At 41.9% G+C, this 15,817-nt stretch overlaps 1 protein-coding gene across 3 annotated transcripts in view; it reads right to left on the reverse strand.

Annotated features, from left to right (window-relative positions):
* Nucleotides 1-15,817, reverse strand: part of MOCOS (molybdenum cofactor sulfurase) — a 52,275-nt gene that overhangs the window by 10,453 nt on the left and 26,005 nt on the right. For all 3 annotated transcript variants that reach the window (XM_058692325.1, XM_058692326.1, XM_058692327.1), the window contains 4 exons: nucleotides 15,315-15,477; nucleotides 8,649-8,727; nucleotides 7,030-7,151; nucleotides 1,041-1,146 (listed from right to left, as the gene is read on the reverse strand). In XM_058692325.1, coding sequence (XP_058548308.1) covers nucleotides 1,041-1,146; nucleotides 7,030-7,151; nucleotides 8,649-8,727; nucleotides 15,315-15,477 — 470 coding nt within the window. The remainder of the gene's footprint in view (nucleotides 1-1,040; nucleotides 1,147-7,029; nucleotides 7,152-8,648; nucleotides 8,728-15,314; nucleotides 15,478-15,817) is intronic.

Consider the following 15,817-nt stretch of genomic DNA (forward strand, 5'->3'; position numbering starts at 1 on the left):
GCTTGTCAGCCCTGCGCTCAGACACCCAGTAGGAAACACGGTCCCCTCCTGGTAGGAACCAGAATTGCAGCAAGCCTGTCTCCACCTCCTATTTTTTCCACACAAAGAACCCTAGAAAACCACTGACCTGCTCTCTCCAGGGCTCTGGGTCCCTGAGGAGGAGTGTCACTTGATGCTGGGATAGCTCAGTGAACACCCAGGGACCATGAAGCTGCACCATACTTCTATACCCAAGGAGAGCGAGCGAGGCCATGGCCAGGGAACTCTGTTGCACGTTTTTGCCAACAACTACAAACAGCAATCACTACAAACAGCCCATCTTTGTCATTTTTATTAAGCTACCTTTGTGCGTGTTTCTGAGTGTGCACACATGTGCCCAAGACCACAAGGCACGTAAGAGTCACAGGATCCCTGGCTCACGGTGATGGGCGTGTGCACACCTCTCCTGGCCTGTGGGCTAGGAATAAGCAGCCTGACACAGCTGTCACATAACAGTGGGGCCATTTTTTGCCCTAGTTGTCTGATTCCCTTGGGACTTCAATTTCCTCTAACTACAACGAAGGGGGTTGAACTAACTCTTTCTGGAGCTGACCCGCTAATACGTCAGGGCCCTTAGCAGCACCTCGGGTGGAAGTGAGCAGCCAGTGCTCTCGGTTCTATCTGCTGATACAAACATATAATATCTACAGTTACAACTTTAAAAGCTTTCATAACCACCCTTTTCACTCAAAATGATTGTGGAAATAGGGCAAGGCTCCTAGGGAACAGGGGGCGGTAGGAGGATGGGCAATGAAACTGGGTCAAGTTCAATTCCATTAAAGCAAATGCTAAGAAATGGAATGATTAAAAATGAGAGTTGGGGTTTGCTAAACATCATGAAGTCATCAAGAGAGACGTGGGAGCTGGACCCAAAGGGCTTTGTAACTTCTCGGGGCCTCAGTCTCTCGTCTGCACTCCACGACTCCCCAGGCAGGTGCAAGGCTCACCCTCAGAGTCAAGTGGTTACACCTGCCTGCTATTCCCAAGGCAAAGGATCTTACCTGGCATTTAATTGCTGCTGAAGCTCCAAAACACTGGGTCTATTTATCAGCAAATATTGTGCTTCATTCACCAGAGAAAGGGTGGCTGTTGAACCAGCAGATTGATCTAAAAGTGATGGGGTATTTTTAAAAGAAGTTGCTAAATACACACACACACACACAGACACGCACACACACACATAATGTACATATATATATGTACTATATATATATATATAAATTACTCAGCCATAAAAAAGAATGAAATCTTGCCATTTGTGACAACATGGATAGACCCTGAGGGCAGTATACTAAATGAAATAAGTCAGACAGAAATGCCATATGATCTCACTTATATGTGGAATCCAAAACAAACAAACAAAACAAGCTCATAGACACAGAGAACAGACTGGTGGTGAACAGAGGCAGGGGGTGGGGGCGGGCAGGATGGATACGGGATGGAGTCAAAAGATACAAGCTTCAGTTATGAAATAAATACATCACGAGGAGGTAATGTACACCGTGGTGACTATACTTAATAACATTGTACTGCATATTTGAAAGTTGCTAAGAGAATAAATCTTAAAAGTTCTCATCACAAGAAAAAAAATTTAACTGTGTATGGTGACAGATGTTAACCAGATTTATTGTGGTGGCCATTTCTCAATACATACAAATACCAAATCGTTATGCTGTACATCTGAAACTAATATAGTGTTATATGTCATGTATACCTCAATAAAAAAGTTTAAATAAATTAAAAAGAAGAATTGCTTTCTCGGCATGCAAACGAATCCTGCTTCCATTGGCTTGCATTTTTAAAAAGGAGAGACGATTTCTATAAGGGAAAAAAAAATGGTGGCCTGGAAATAATAAAAATGTTCTAAGCATTGCTTAAGCCTCTCAGAAATAGAAAATGAGCTGCTAATAATCTGGAAAAATAATAATAATAAAATGCCCAAGCGAAATTGTCCCCAGCAAAGAAGACCAGGAGGCAACATTTAGAGAAGGAGAAGTGAGAGGGAGGCAGGGATAGGGAGCTTCCCCAAGATGGTGGAAAGCGAGACCTTGATGAGAGCCACAGGCCCAGGAAGGTCTGAGTCCGGTCAGGGAAAGCTGTCTTTTGTCCTTAGGCAAGTGTGTGATATTGACTTCAGAAATAACTAATACAGGGGCGCCTGGGTGGCGCAGTCGGTTAAGCGTCCGACTTCAGCCAGGTCACGATCTCACGGTCTGTGAGTTCGAGCCCCGCGTCAGGCTCTGGGCTGATGGCTCAGAGCCTGGAGCCTGTTTCCGATTCTGTGTCTCCCTCTCTCTCTGTCCCTCCCCCGTTCATGCTCTGTCTCTCTCTGTCCCAAAAAATAAAATAAACGTTGAAAAAAAAAAAATTTAAAAAAAAAAAGAAATAACTAATACGAGTTTTAAAACTACTAGAAGGGGGAAAAGCCAGCGAAAGAAAATATCAAGCGTGCCCAGAACTGCTAGCACTTTCTGTCAGACCATTCGTTGGGAGGCCGTCGCTGTCTTCACGGGAGATGTTGAGAAAAAGTGTCAGCTGGGCCAAAGCCTAGCGAGCTGTCTCCGAACCAAATGTGTGTAACCCAGCATACACAAGAATGGATACTTTTAAGACAATTGCTTTTCAGGTCCTCTACTTCCAAATGTTCTTTTTGCTAAAATGGTTCTGTCAGAGGAAGGAGGTGGAATCCCGGCCCCCTCCGCAAAGGCCCTTTTTGCACTTCCCAGAAGGGCTCTCCTCTCCTAAAGCACATTGCCATGGAGGCTAAAACTCCAGGGTGGAAAACAAAAGCCCCATTCAAAGCCCTGGGGTCTGTGCTGAGAAAATACAAGCCTCTAAAGCTTGGGTGAATGAGCCTCCCCTAGGTCAGATGGGTTCCCATTCCTCACTATACACAAAACTGCCCAACCTAATTAAGTGGCCACATGACAGATGATTAAGTCATCATAATGTTAGATCCCTGTGCTTTGGTCATGTGCCTCAGAAGAAAGGTTTGAGTGACAGTGCATTAACCAAATTCCTTCAGTCCCCAGCTCTGTAATGACTTAAATAGGGTTCTCCAGAAAAGAATCAGTGCTGAGCATGGGCTATTCTGGGCACAGGTGACATTCATTCATGGATATGGGAATGAATGGCAGGGGTGGGGCGGTGGGGGAGGGTTCAGGCATCTCAGTAAGAGATTCCTTTTCAACAATGTTTTCTCTTTCTGTTCATTAACTATTTTTCAAAATGTACAATATACTTCTGTTGCTTTGATAAACTGTGTACCATTAAAGAGGGACTCAACCAAAAAGATCTCCTAACACTTAGACTCGTGATCACTGTAAACTTGGAAAATGTGTATACATTTCAATTTACATATAATTGTGGCTTCACATAAATATGGTAGAGTGAACAAGAAAAGATTTTCAAGCATACAATATATAACACTAAGATAAAATTCCGTCAAGGGAGTGGAATGGAAGTATAAGTCGAAGAAGGGAAAGGAAAGAAAGAAAATTCCTGACCATCAAAAGACAGTTTGTCCTTATATATACTTTAATGAATATTCTTGAAAATCAAACCACTAAATATTGAAATTCCACTGGCCAATTTAGATGACAGTGTAAATAACGTAGCTTTAAAAAGGTTCCTCTCAGGTGTACCAACCTAAAATTATTCAAAGACCAGTGGCCTAGACCGTCAGGGACGTCTCCACCATAAAAGGCATCCTCAAAGTATAATGTTCTCAAGCTGATGCTCCCTGACACTGCATCATGCAGGGGACAGACCTCTCCGCACCTACCTTTGCCTCACCCAGGTCCCCACCTCCCACGAGAACAGTCACTGCCACTTCCTGCCTGGCCCCTGTGCTTCTCTCACCTCCCTCTCTGAAGCAGCCTCCACATCGTGCCAAGAGTATCTTTCTAACACGTGTGGCATCACGAAACTCCTCAGCTTAGAGTTTGCAATGAATGCCCCCAACCACTAGGTAGCACTTACTGACTCCTCAAGCCAAGCATTCATCCTTTCTCCCCAGCTCCCCCCAATGGCTCCCCTCCCACCTTCAACCCTCCTAAACACCTCTCTGGGCCCATGAAATGCCAAGGCCTACCATACTGCTCCCAACTAACCTTCCCACCTCTCTCTGCCTAGAAAACTCCTGCTCTCATGTTAAGACGCAGTGCCAAAGTCATCTCCTCCCTGAAGCCCTCCGTGACTCACTCCCTGTGTAGAAGATACCTCCCCCCACCAACCCATGCCCTTTGCATAGACCTTTATTGTCACCTTTATGTTAGTGTCACTGTGTACTGGTAGGTCGTTGCCTCTAAACTTAGATCTTGGAGGACCACAGCCGTTGCTTCATAATCTCAGCCAGCATCCTAAAGACCCAGCTGAGCCCCAAGTAGACAGCAGGCACCAGGAACCATTGGGCCTTATTCTATCAACTCATTTAGATGGTGGCCCTGGTCCCGTCGAGCCCCACTCCTTGCATGTCCCTACTCGGAGAAGTGCCCATCTCTCTCTCCCCTTTCGTCACGTCTCTAAGCTTACCCACTCCCAAACACCATCAGCTCACCCCCTCAGTAAGAGCAGCATACATTTATTCCCGTTCTCCATCACATAGCAACTCAAATTCTTGCACAACTTATGACATGACAAACTGTCAACACTCCTAAAATGTGCAAGTATTTTACATCCGTTGAATTCTCTATCATACGTATTCAGAGATTCATGGGTTCATCTGTGCAGGTCACTAGATCCAGTCACTGGTCCCCATACTGTCACAATGTACTCAGATTTACAAGCCAGTCTCTCTAGGAGCTAATCACTAAGCCAGGTCATCCTTACACAAATCAGTAATGTGGCAGTGACCCCTTCATTCATTCATCTAGTATTTACTGAGCAACTACTATGTGCCAGACGCTGTTCTGAGCACAGCGGATGCAGCACTGAACAAAGTGCACAAAAATCCCCGTCCTCCCAGGGCTTAAAATCTATCACAGTCTAATAAACAGAATAACTGAGTGAAATGCATGGCCTATCAGATGCGAAAAGCACCCCACAGAAAATAAAACAGGGAACGAACCACAGAGGTTCAGGTGGGGGCTCTGGTCCTGAGGAGAGCAGCCAAGCCGGCTTCCCTGAGAAGCTGGTACTTGAGCAGACACCTGAAAGCGATCTCTTCTTCCCATGTGGTACTGTTAACTTCCAAGTACAGTAAAACCTTGGATTGCGAGAAATTTGTTCTCTGAGTGTTCCGCAAGATGAGCAAACCTCTCTCTCTCTCTCTCACTGTGGGATTGTGGGTGATCATGTCCCACGCTTGGATGGTCAGTCTCAAGCTGCAGTGTTTGGCAGAAATCAGTGATTTTCCAGAATGTGGGAAGGTGCCCACAGCTGGCACTAGCGTATTTTTTTGTCACTCCAAAGCACCTATGGACAGTCCTTTGCTTTTCCATACAAGAGGAAGCTTAGAAATGTTTTGCTTCATTTAGGTCAGGCCTGCCTACAGATATAGACCTTTTCCTCTGCTGCCTTATTGCCAGCAACATTAAACATGGTATCTGACAAGAGTTCATTAATACTATACTGTGGTGGCACCTGGGTGGCTCAGTCGGTTAAGCGTCCAACTTCAGCTCAGGTCACGATCTCACAGCTCGTGAGTTCAAGCCCCATGTCGGGCTCTGTGCTGACAGCTCAGAGCCTGGAGCCTGCTTTGGATTCTGTGTCTCTCTCTCTCTCTCTACTCCTCCCCCACTCAGGCTCTCTCTCTCTCTCCTTCAAAAATAAATAAACGTTTAAAAAAATTTTAAATACTGTACTTTAGTCAACATCTGTCAGTGATAATGAAAGTTGTCCTATATAATAACTGTCCTCTCTCTTGTCTCCCTCACACCAGTCACAAAGGTTTTTGAAGGTAAGTACAGATTAATTTTTCTTTATATTTTGTATTTACTTTATTATTTTGTATCATATCACTGTACTGTAATCATTTTTATATGAATATTTTTGGGTTGTGGAACAAATCATCTGAGTTTCCATTATTTCATGGGGAAATTCACTTTGCTATAAAAGTGCTTTGGATTACAAGCCTGTTTCCAGAACGAATTATGCTTGCAAACCAAGGTTCTACTGTACTTTCTTCTCTGCTGTCTCCCTTCAGCTCACAACAGCTATGGCAGGAAAAACCACCAGCATTTTTATAAGTCGAAGGCATTGAGGTCTACACCCGTCTGGGCACCAAGAGGCTCCGCATTGGCCAAGTTCTCAGGCATGTGGTGACAGAGCCAAGACCAGCAACCAGGTTTTCTCGTTCCCACATACAAACTGAGGACATAGCAAGCTACCAATGTTTTTGTTTGTTTGTTTGTTTGTTTGTTTGTTTGTTTGTTTGTTTTCAGGGAGAGACAGAGCATGAGCAGAGGAGGGGCAGAGAGAGAGGGAGACACAGAATCCGAAGCAGGGTCCAGGTTCTGAGCTGTCAGCACAGAGCCCGATGTGGGGCTCAAACTCACAAACTGTGAGATCATGACCTGAGCCCAAGTCGGATGCTTAACCGACTGAGCCACCCAGGCGCCCCCAAGCTACCAGTGTTTTTATATAACCCAATGAAATTGTGCTTCTAAACACGACAGACTGAGACAGAGCACTTGTCAGAGGCGAAACAGCTGGGTGGAACCCCACCTCTACCTCCTGGGGGTCATCCTAGAGACCACACGTGGGTCCTGTGGACCACCCTGCTTTCTGCACAAGAGCAAGTCACCCTGGGAATTCACTTCAGGGGCTGATTTTTTCTTCAATGTTTATTTTTATTTTTGAGACAGAGGAAGAGAGAGAGAGAAGAAAGGGAGGGGCAGAGAAAGCAGGAGAGAGGATCTGAAGCAGGCTCTGCGCTGACAGCAGCGAGCCCGATGTGGGGCTCAAACTCATAAATCATGGGCTGATTTTGATGTATACAAGAGTAAACCCAAGTTCCTGTCCCCTAAGAACCAACCAGAAATATGATACCTTTGACCCGCTTCTTTGCACTTCTTTGAAAGTTTGAACTTTGTTTGAGCAACTGACATGGATGGCCAAAAAATCTTGACAACCAGCTTGAAATTTTTTCTCCACAATTATAAGTATTTACCCTGGGGGAAAACAGGGGAGGGGTGGTGAATGTTCTATAGTATTCCTTTAAGTAATAATATAAATAGCAAAAATATTTTCAATTGTAAGATATAATACAATACAATACAATATAATACTAAATGTAAATACAATATTGGGCCCCAGAGAGAAGGGAGCACTCAGGAAGCTGCAGGCGAATACCCAAAGCACAGGAAGACCCAAGGTCCGGTGCTCATGCGAAGCCTTCAGATCAGATAAGAAGCTTTGGAAGTTCCTCTTAAATTTTTTTTTTTTTCAACGTTTTTTTTTTTTTTTTTTTTTTGGGACAGAGAGAGACAGAGCATGAACGGGGGAGGGTCAGAGAGGGAGGGAGACACACAGAATCGGAAACAGGCTCCAGGCTCCGAGCCATCAGCCCAGAGCCTGATGCGGGGCTTGAACTCACAGACCGCGAGATCGTGACCTGGCTGAAGTCGGACGCTTAACCGACTGTGCCACTCAGGCGCCCCTGGAAGTTCCTCTTAAAAGACCTTGTTTATGTCCATTATAGCCACTGAATACCACAAAGCTTAGAATTTGAGAGCTTCCAGAGCAATATTTTGCTTTAAGAAGCCCTTGAACCCCAGACATACATTCTGGGTTTTTACTACACACCAGTGAATCTTTTCCCTCATGGCCAGACCACATGGAATAATAGGTTTGGTCTGTGGAAAGAACACTATGCCTCTCAGTTACCAGTATAAGTGCATTCAATGATCCAGTTTTTTAAAAACTCTTTTAATATTAGAGACTTTTAAAGTATAATTTAAAGAATTTAATTTTTTTACTTAAATTTTTTTTTTAATTTTTTAAATTTTTAAGTAGGCTCTATGTTGGGCATGGAGAACAACACGGGGCTTGACCCTGAGATCAAGACCTGAGCTGAGATCAAGAGCCAGACGCTCAACCGACTGAGCCACCCAGGAGCCCCAAGAATTTAAATTTTTAAAAATTATTCTAAAATCTACCCATCACCAGAATCCACAATGCAAAATTGCTAATAACCTACATTGGGATTACAAGATAGACATGTCCTTAATTTTTCCTGGATCAAATAGCTGCCTGTCTGTATGTAGAAAGGGAAGAGTAGAATGAAACCTCATTTAGTTTCACATTCTCTTCGATGCTTTGAGAGATCGCACTGAAGTCTGTTTTCATTCATCTGAGCACTGATGGATCTGAGAAGAGACCTAACTACCTCTTTATTAACCAGAAAACAGCATTCCTCTCAAATGTACAACCAGGAATGCACCTTGTAAATAACAGCAGGTATCCCTAAATGGCTAGGGAACATGATTGGTAGGTTTGAACAACAGCAGGGGGCAGTGTGGTCAGCATGGAGTTCATGAGGGGAAAGAGGCAGCAGACTGGATGGGAGGGGGCGGTGCACCTGAGGGCAAATCTACAGGGCATTGCTCTCTTCCCCCTCTGTACTACCCTGCAGATGGACCTGAGATTTGTACCTGTGGCAGTCTCACCTGTCCGCACAGACCTTGCTTTGGCAAATCTGAGTCCGTTCACCATTTTCCTCAAGAGGCACCGCTATAGGCTCCATCCCTAATGAACAAAGGTTAGAGACAGATTTACCATCACGCAAAAAGAACAACAATATAAGTGTAAGTCCATTATCACAAAGTATACAAGAATTGTCATGACCCTGGAAATTGATTGCATCAAATAATTGGCCAGGTCTTGGAAATCTCTATGTAACACAGAGATTCTTTTTAGCATGGTCATCACCAACAATAGCCTGTACACCAAACAACCTTCTTACGGAAGACCCCGCACTCAGGCAGTCACATCCACCGCAGTCACATCCACCACAGTCACATCCACATATATATATTTATATAACACTATAAATCCCTTAGAAGATTTCTCTACCTCTGGGTGACTCCACATACTAAAGCCATTGTTTTCCCTTACATCCTTTAGAAATAGGCAGGCATGAAGATTCATTCTGTAAAGATATCAGCATGGAGCGGTATTTCTCAACAGCTCCTGGGAGTCAGCATCCAATTGGATTCCTGCGCCAATCATTGTTATCATGATGGAGAGATAGATAGGTAGACAGACAGACAGACAGAAATAAAACTGTTACTATGTTAGTGGGGTTGGAAAGCTTTTTAAAAAATTAGTTACATGTATCATATGTATGAAGGAGTATAGAGCATATGTATGTAACAGTTTAAAGAATAATAGTTAACACTCATGTACCCATTAGTCATCTAAAGTTGTATCCATTCTTGGGGCGCCTGGGTGGTGCAGTCGGTTAAGCGTCCGACTTCAGCCAGGTCACGATCTCACGGTCCGTGAGTTCGAGCCCCGCGTCGGGCTCTGGGCTGATGGCTCAGAGCCTGGAGCCTGTTTCCGATTCTGTGTCCCCCTCTCTCTCTGTCCCTCCCCCGTTCATGCTCTGTCTCTCTTTGTCCCAAAAAATAAAAAAAAATAAAAAATAAAATAAAGTTGTATCCATTCTTTAATAAAATCAGAGTGAGATACGTGGATGAAATGAGAGGAAACTAGCCCAATGCCATTAAGGTGTGAAAGACCTTTGGTAAAGGCTGAAACTGCCAGGCCCTCTGTCACTCTGCACTCCTTGTCCTCCATGAGACATTAAGAGTATAGGGAAAGGCAGGAAGCCAAGGCACCTGAGCAGAATGTGTGGTGGCCCCTATTCTGTGGACACTCGAAGAAGGAGCTCCTCCTGTGTGACTCACCTGTGCCCTCTAGCCCTCTCAGCATGGCTGCCAGTCACACCGCTCACACTGTCCCTCAGGCAAGCTCATGTCATGCTCGCCTGCATCCCTGCCCCTCTTGGTCCTTCTTCATCACACAGAGCACAACACAACACAGCAAACTGGTGCATCACAAGCTTCAGATCATGCCTGCTGCTCAGGCCCCGTCCATCACAACAGGGCTTTCACCACGACAAAGACAGAGATGCAACGATTTGAGTATCTAGAATTCCATAGGGAACTACGTCCCCTGCTTGTCTGCACCTTACACATGCACAGCCAGTTCCACACTCCTGGCCCTGTGTGGGGAAAGCCAGAAGAACTAACCCAGAATGCTCAAAAATTTCAGAGAAGGAATGTGTTGTGCTGAGTAATTATAGATGCTGTCATGTCAAAAGAGTATGGATGGGAGAAGGATATGGTGGAGGTATGCACGCACAGGGGAGAGCAGTACAGCAAGCTTGGAGCATTGGTTATGAGGAAGTAACCACAGCAGTGGGGACAATGTGGACAGTTGCACACCCTGGACAGCCAATGGCAGGCCTGTGCTCAGCCTCTTTGTATCCTTACCCAAGACTCTAAATAAATACACAGGGTCTTTGGCCTTCAGCTGCCTTCTAAAGGTCATTGCAGGCCTCTGGTTAAGACCACAAAGTCTGGAAGCCATCCATGAATTGAACTCAAGGGCCCCCAACAAAGTTCATGGCAAATGAGTTCATTATGTGCTAAGCCCTATGCTCAGATCAGAGATACTGAGAAATAAAAAAGCCTGACCTCTGGATGCCTAAAATCTTTGGGAGTGACAAATCACACACATGAAACCATTAAAATGTCTTGTTTTACTATTTATTATTTAGTTTGTCCTGTCATGCATTGCCAGAGGATGCCCTTACTCCACCCACAATACAGGAGTCCCCTGAAAGTGAGCAGAGTATCTGATACATGGTGAGAGGGGGTACAACACCACCTCACAAAGTGCTGCTGATTTGGAGGGGAAGATATTGGGTATTTGTTTTCTTTCTTTCTCCCATTCTTTACATTCTGGGACAAACCCTACTTAGTCATGATATATATTTTTATGCTTCAGAGAATAGAAAGGAAGAGAAGCAATCTACTCAATTATTTTTGTAAGTTAATATCCTGGGTACTTAAACTTAAATAAGAAAAGCACAGTAAGAGAAGATGATGTATCAATCTCACTAATAAATAGGCAGAAAAAAAATACTAAACACAGTATTAGCAAACCAAATCCATCAATGTATCAAAAGATCATTGTCAAGTAGTGTTTTTCCCCCCAAGAGTCCAAGGATAATTTACTACTGAACAATCTACTAGTGTAAGACATCACACTGATAGACTATAGGAAAAAAAATATGATGACCAACAGATGCAGAAAAAGCATTCAATAAGAACTGACTACTAGTCATCATTTGGCTAAATAAGAAAGGAACTACTTTAGCCTGGTAAAGCAAATCTACCAAAAACCTACAGTAAGCATCATTCTTATTTTTGAAACTTTGAAGTCATTCTATTCAAATCAGTAATAAAGAAGGATATCTTCCATCACTGCTCCACCATTATATAAGAAGGCCTAGCCAAAGCAATAAGGTAAGAAAAAGAAAGAAGATAAATAAAAATTAGAAAGATATGATACTACCATTATTAGAAGACAATATACCTATTTACACAGAATATGCAAGAAAATCTTCAGACCAACTAATAAAACTAATAAGAATTCAGAAAAAGTACTGGGTAAAACATTAACATACAAAAATCAATAGTGTTTCTATATGCATTGATAGCCATTAAAATATTTAATAGAAAAGAGATAGTATTAAAAATATTCCAATAAACTATTATATAGCAAAAAAAGTGTAAAAGTTTCTGGAAAATATTATTAAATTTTGGAGTAATTAAAAAAGTCTTAAATGGAGAGAAACACTGTAAATAAAAGACTGGATATTATATGATGTAAGTTCTTTTGAAATTAATATATGATACCACAATCAAAATACGATTACAAATATATGACTGCAAAATATGTGATTTTGCAATAAAAATCCCAACAGGACACACCAATAAATATACAGAGATTGTCAAAGTGGATAAAAAAGCACGAGCCAATTGTATGCTGGATACAGGAAACTCACTTTAAATACAGTGATATAGGCAGATTAAGAGTAAAAGAGCTAAAAGGCATCCAAATCGGCCAGGAGGAGGTCAAACTTTCACTCTTCGCAGATGACATGATAGTTTATATAGAAAACCCAAAAGATTCCACCAAAAAACTGCTAGAATTGATTCATGAATTCAGCAAAGTTGCAGGATATAAAATCAATGCACAGAAATCGGTTGCATTCCTATACACCAACAATGAAGCGACAGAAAGAAATCAAGGAATCAATCCCATTTACAGTTGCACCAAAAAACATAAAATACCTAGGAATAAATCTAACCAAAGAGGTGAAAAATCTATACACTGAACACTATAGAAAGCTTATGAAAGAAATTAAAGAAGACACAAAAAAATGGAAAAAGATTCCATGCTCCTAGATAGGAAGAACATATATTGTTAAAATGTTGATACTACCCAGTGCTCGCTTCGGCCGCACATATACTAAAAATGTTGATACTACCCAAAGCAAACTACACATTCAATGCAATCCCTATCAAAATAACACCAGCATTCTTCACAGAGCTAGAACAAATAATCCTAACATTTGTATGGAACCAGAAAAGACTTCGAATAGCCAAAGCAATCTTGAAAAAGAAAACCAAAGCAGGAGGCATCACAATCCCAGACTTCAAGCTATACTACAAAGCTGTAATCATCAAGACAGTATGGTACTGGCACAAGAACATACACTCAGATCAATGGAACAGAATAGAGAACCCAGAAATGGACCCACAAACATATGGCCAACTAATCTTTGACAAAGCAGGAAAGAATATCCAGTGGAATAAAGACAGTCTCTTCAGCAAGTGGTGCTGGGAAAACCGGACAGCGACATGCAGAAGAATGAACCTGGACCACTTTCTTACACCATACACAAAAATAAACTCAAAATGGATGAAAGACCTCAATGTAAGACAGGAAGCCATCAAAATCCTCGAGGAGAAAGCAGGCAAAAACCTCTGTGATCTTGGCTGCAGCAACTTCTTACCCAACACGTCTCCAGAGGCAAGGGAAACAAAAGCAAAAATGAACTACTGGGACCTCATCAAAATAAAAAGCTTCTGCAGAGCAAAGGAAACAATCAGCAAAACTAAAAGGCAACCCACAGAATAGGAGAAGACATTTGCAAACGACATATCAGATAAAGGGTTAGTATCCAAAATCTATAAAGAACTTACCAAACTCAACACCCAAAAAACAAATAATCCAGTGAAGAAATGGGCAAAAGACATGAATAGACACTTCTCCAAAGAAGACATCCAGATGGCCAACTGACACATGAAAAAATGCTCATCATCAGGGAAACACAAATCAAAACCACACTGAGATACCACCTCACACCTGTCAGAATGGCTAACATTAACAACCCAGGCAACAACAGATGTTGGTGAGGATGCAGAGAAAGAGGATCTCTTTTGCATTGTTGTGGCAATGCAAGCTGGTGCAGACACTCTGGAAAACAGTATGGAGGTTCCTCAAAAAACTAAAAATAGAACTACCCTACGACCCAGCAATTGCACTACTAGGCATTTATCCAAGGGATACAGGACTGCTGTTTCAAAGGGACACATGCACCCCAATGTTTACAGCAGCACTATCAACAATAGCCATGATATGGAAAGAGCCCAAATGTCCATCCATGGATGAATGGATAAAGAAGATGTGGTATATATACACAATGGAGTATTACTCGGCAATCCAAAAGAATGAAATCTTGACATTTGCAACGATGTGGATAGAACTGGAGGGTATTATGCTAAGTGAAATTAGTCAGAGAAAGACAAACATCATACGACCTCATTCATGAGGACTTCAAGAGGCAAAACAGAAGAACATAAGGAAAGGGAAACAAAAATAATATAAAAACAGGGAGACAGGGAGGGGGACAAAACAGAAGAGACTCATAAATATGGAGAACAGAGGGTTACAGGAGGGGTTGTGGGAGGCGGGATGGGCTAAATGGGTAAGGAATCGACTCCTGAAATCATTGTTTCACTATATGCTAACTAATTTGGATGTAAATTTTAAAAAATAAAAAATAAAATAAAAAAAAAAGTAAAAGAGCCATCCAGAAGGTATAAAGACAACCTACAGAATGGGAGAAAATATTTGAAAATCATAGATCTGAAAAGGGACTTCTACACAGAATATATAGAGGACTCTTACAACTCAATAATTCAAAAACAAACAAGCAAAGAATCTTAATAGATATTTTTCTGAAGAAGATATACAAATGACCCATAAACACATGAAAAGATAATCATTAAGGAAATGCAAATCAAAGCCACATACGTACCACTACACACCATTCTGATGGCTATTAAAAAACAAAAGCAACAGAAAATAATAAGTGTTGAGGACGTGGAGAAATTAAAACCATCATACATTGCTGGTGGGCATATAAAATTGTGATGCAGCCACTTTGGAAATGCTGAACACAGAGTTCCCACATGACCCAGCAATTCTACCCTTCGGTACAGACCCAGGAAAATTGAAAACATGTCCACACAAAAACTTGTACACAAATGTTCACAGCAGCATGATTTTGAATAGCCAAAAAGTGGAAACAATCTAAATATCCTTCAACTAATAAATGGATTTTTTTAATGGTATATCCATGCAATGGAATATTATTCGACAATATAGATGACCCTCAAATACATGATGCTAAGTGAAAGAAGCCAGTCACATACAACACAATCTCATTTATATGAAACATTCAGAAGAGGCAATTGTGAATACACCAAAAAACTCCTGAACCATACACTTCCCACTAGCCACATTTCCTGTGCTCAGTAGCCACAGGTAACTAATGGCTACCAATCTGGACTAAATAGATACTGAACATTTCCATCATCAAATAAAGTTCCATTGCACAGAGCTGATCTATACTTTTATATATATTAGATAGTTCATAACAAAAAAATCAACAAGGAAGAATTGAAGTTTGAGTACATATCATGACAGGTGATGGAAATAAAGAGAATATAAGTAAAAAGATCAAATTTTATATTTCTTTATTTTTCGAGTGATTCATTAGATCTTTACCTCTCTCCAGAAATTTCTCTAAACACAAGGAGCAGAAACATTTTGTTGTCTTTCAGACATCATTTCACTTCCTTCAGGATTATTTTAATATTTGGCAGAGGAAAACCTATTATTTTTCTCTCATGGGAGAAGAAAAACTACTGTTGACAGTTAATTCGTAAAGACGAACCCAGTTTTCGCACCTTTGGCTTTGATGACCATGATCTTTTGCTGCAGGTCAATGAAGGGCTGGATCAGGCAGAGCCGGGGTTCCTGCTTCTGACTCAGGCAAACGCCATTGTGATTCACAACCATCCAGCTCCGGTCATACAACAGCCCTTGGTTTCCTATAGGCCACTTGGTCACCTAAAGAAAAAGGTAAGTATTTTAGGGCAGGGCTCCTCAAAAATGGTCTTCACATTATTGCACAGTGGCTACACAAGTACAGACAATCTTCACAAATTCAGGACATACTCTTGGAGGAGGAAATGAAGGAAAAAAAGAAAGTAAAGCAAAGAAGACAATGCAAAAGAGACCGTGAGAGAGCTAGATACCTTCCATTCACCCTCCAGATCCACTTCTTACCTTTCTCCTCTTCGAGCTGTCTTTTTTTTTTTTTTTAACTTGTTTTATTTTTTATTTTTTAAAATTTACATTCAAATTAGCATATAGTGAAACAAAGATTTCAGGAGTAGATTCCTTAGTG

Source organism: Neofelis nebulosa, chromosome 11 (genome assembly GCF_028018385.1).
Source record: "Neofelis nebulosa isolate mNeoNeb1 chromosome 11, mNeoNeb1.pri, whole genome shotgun sequence".
Taxonomy (NCBI): domain Eukaryota; kingdom Metazoa; phylum Chordata; class Mammalia; order Carnivora; family Felidae; genus Neofelis; species Neofelis nebulosa.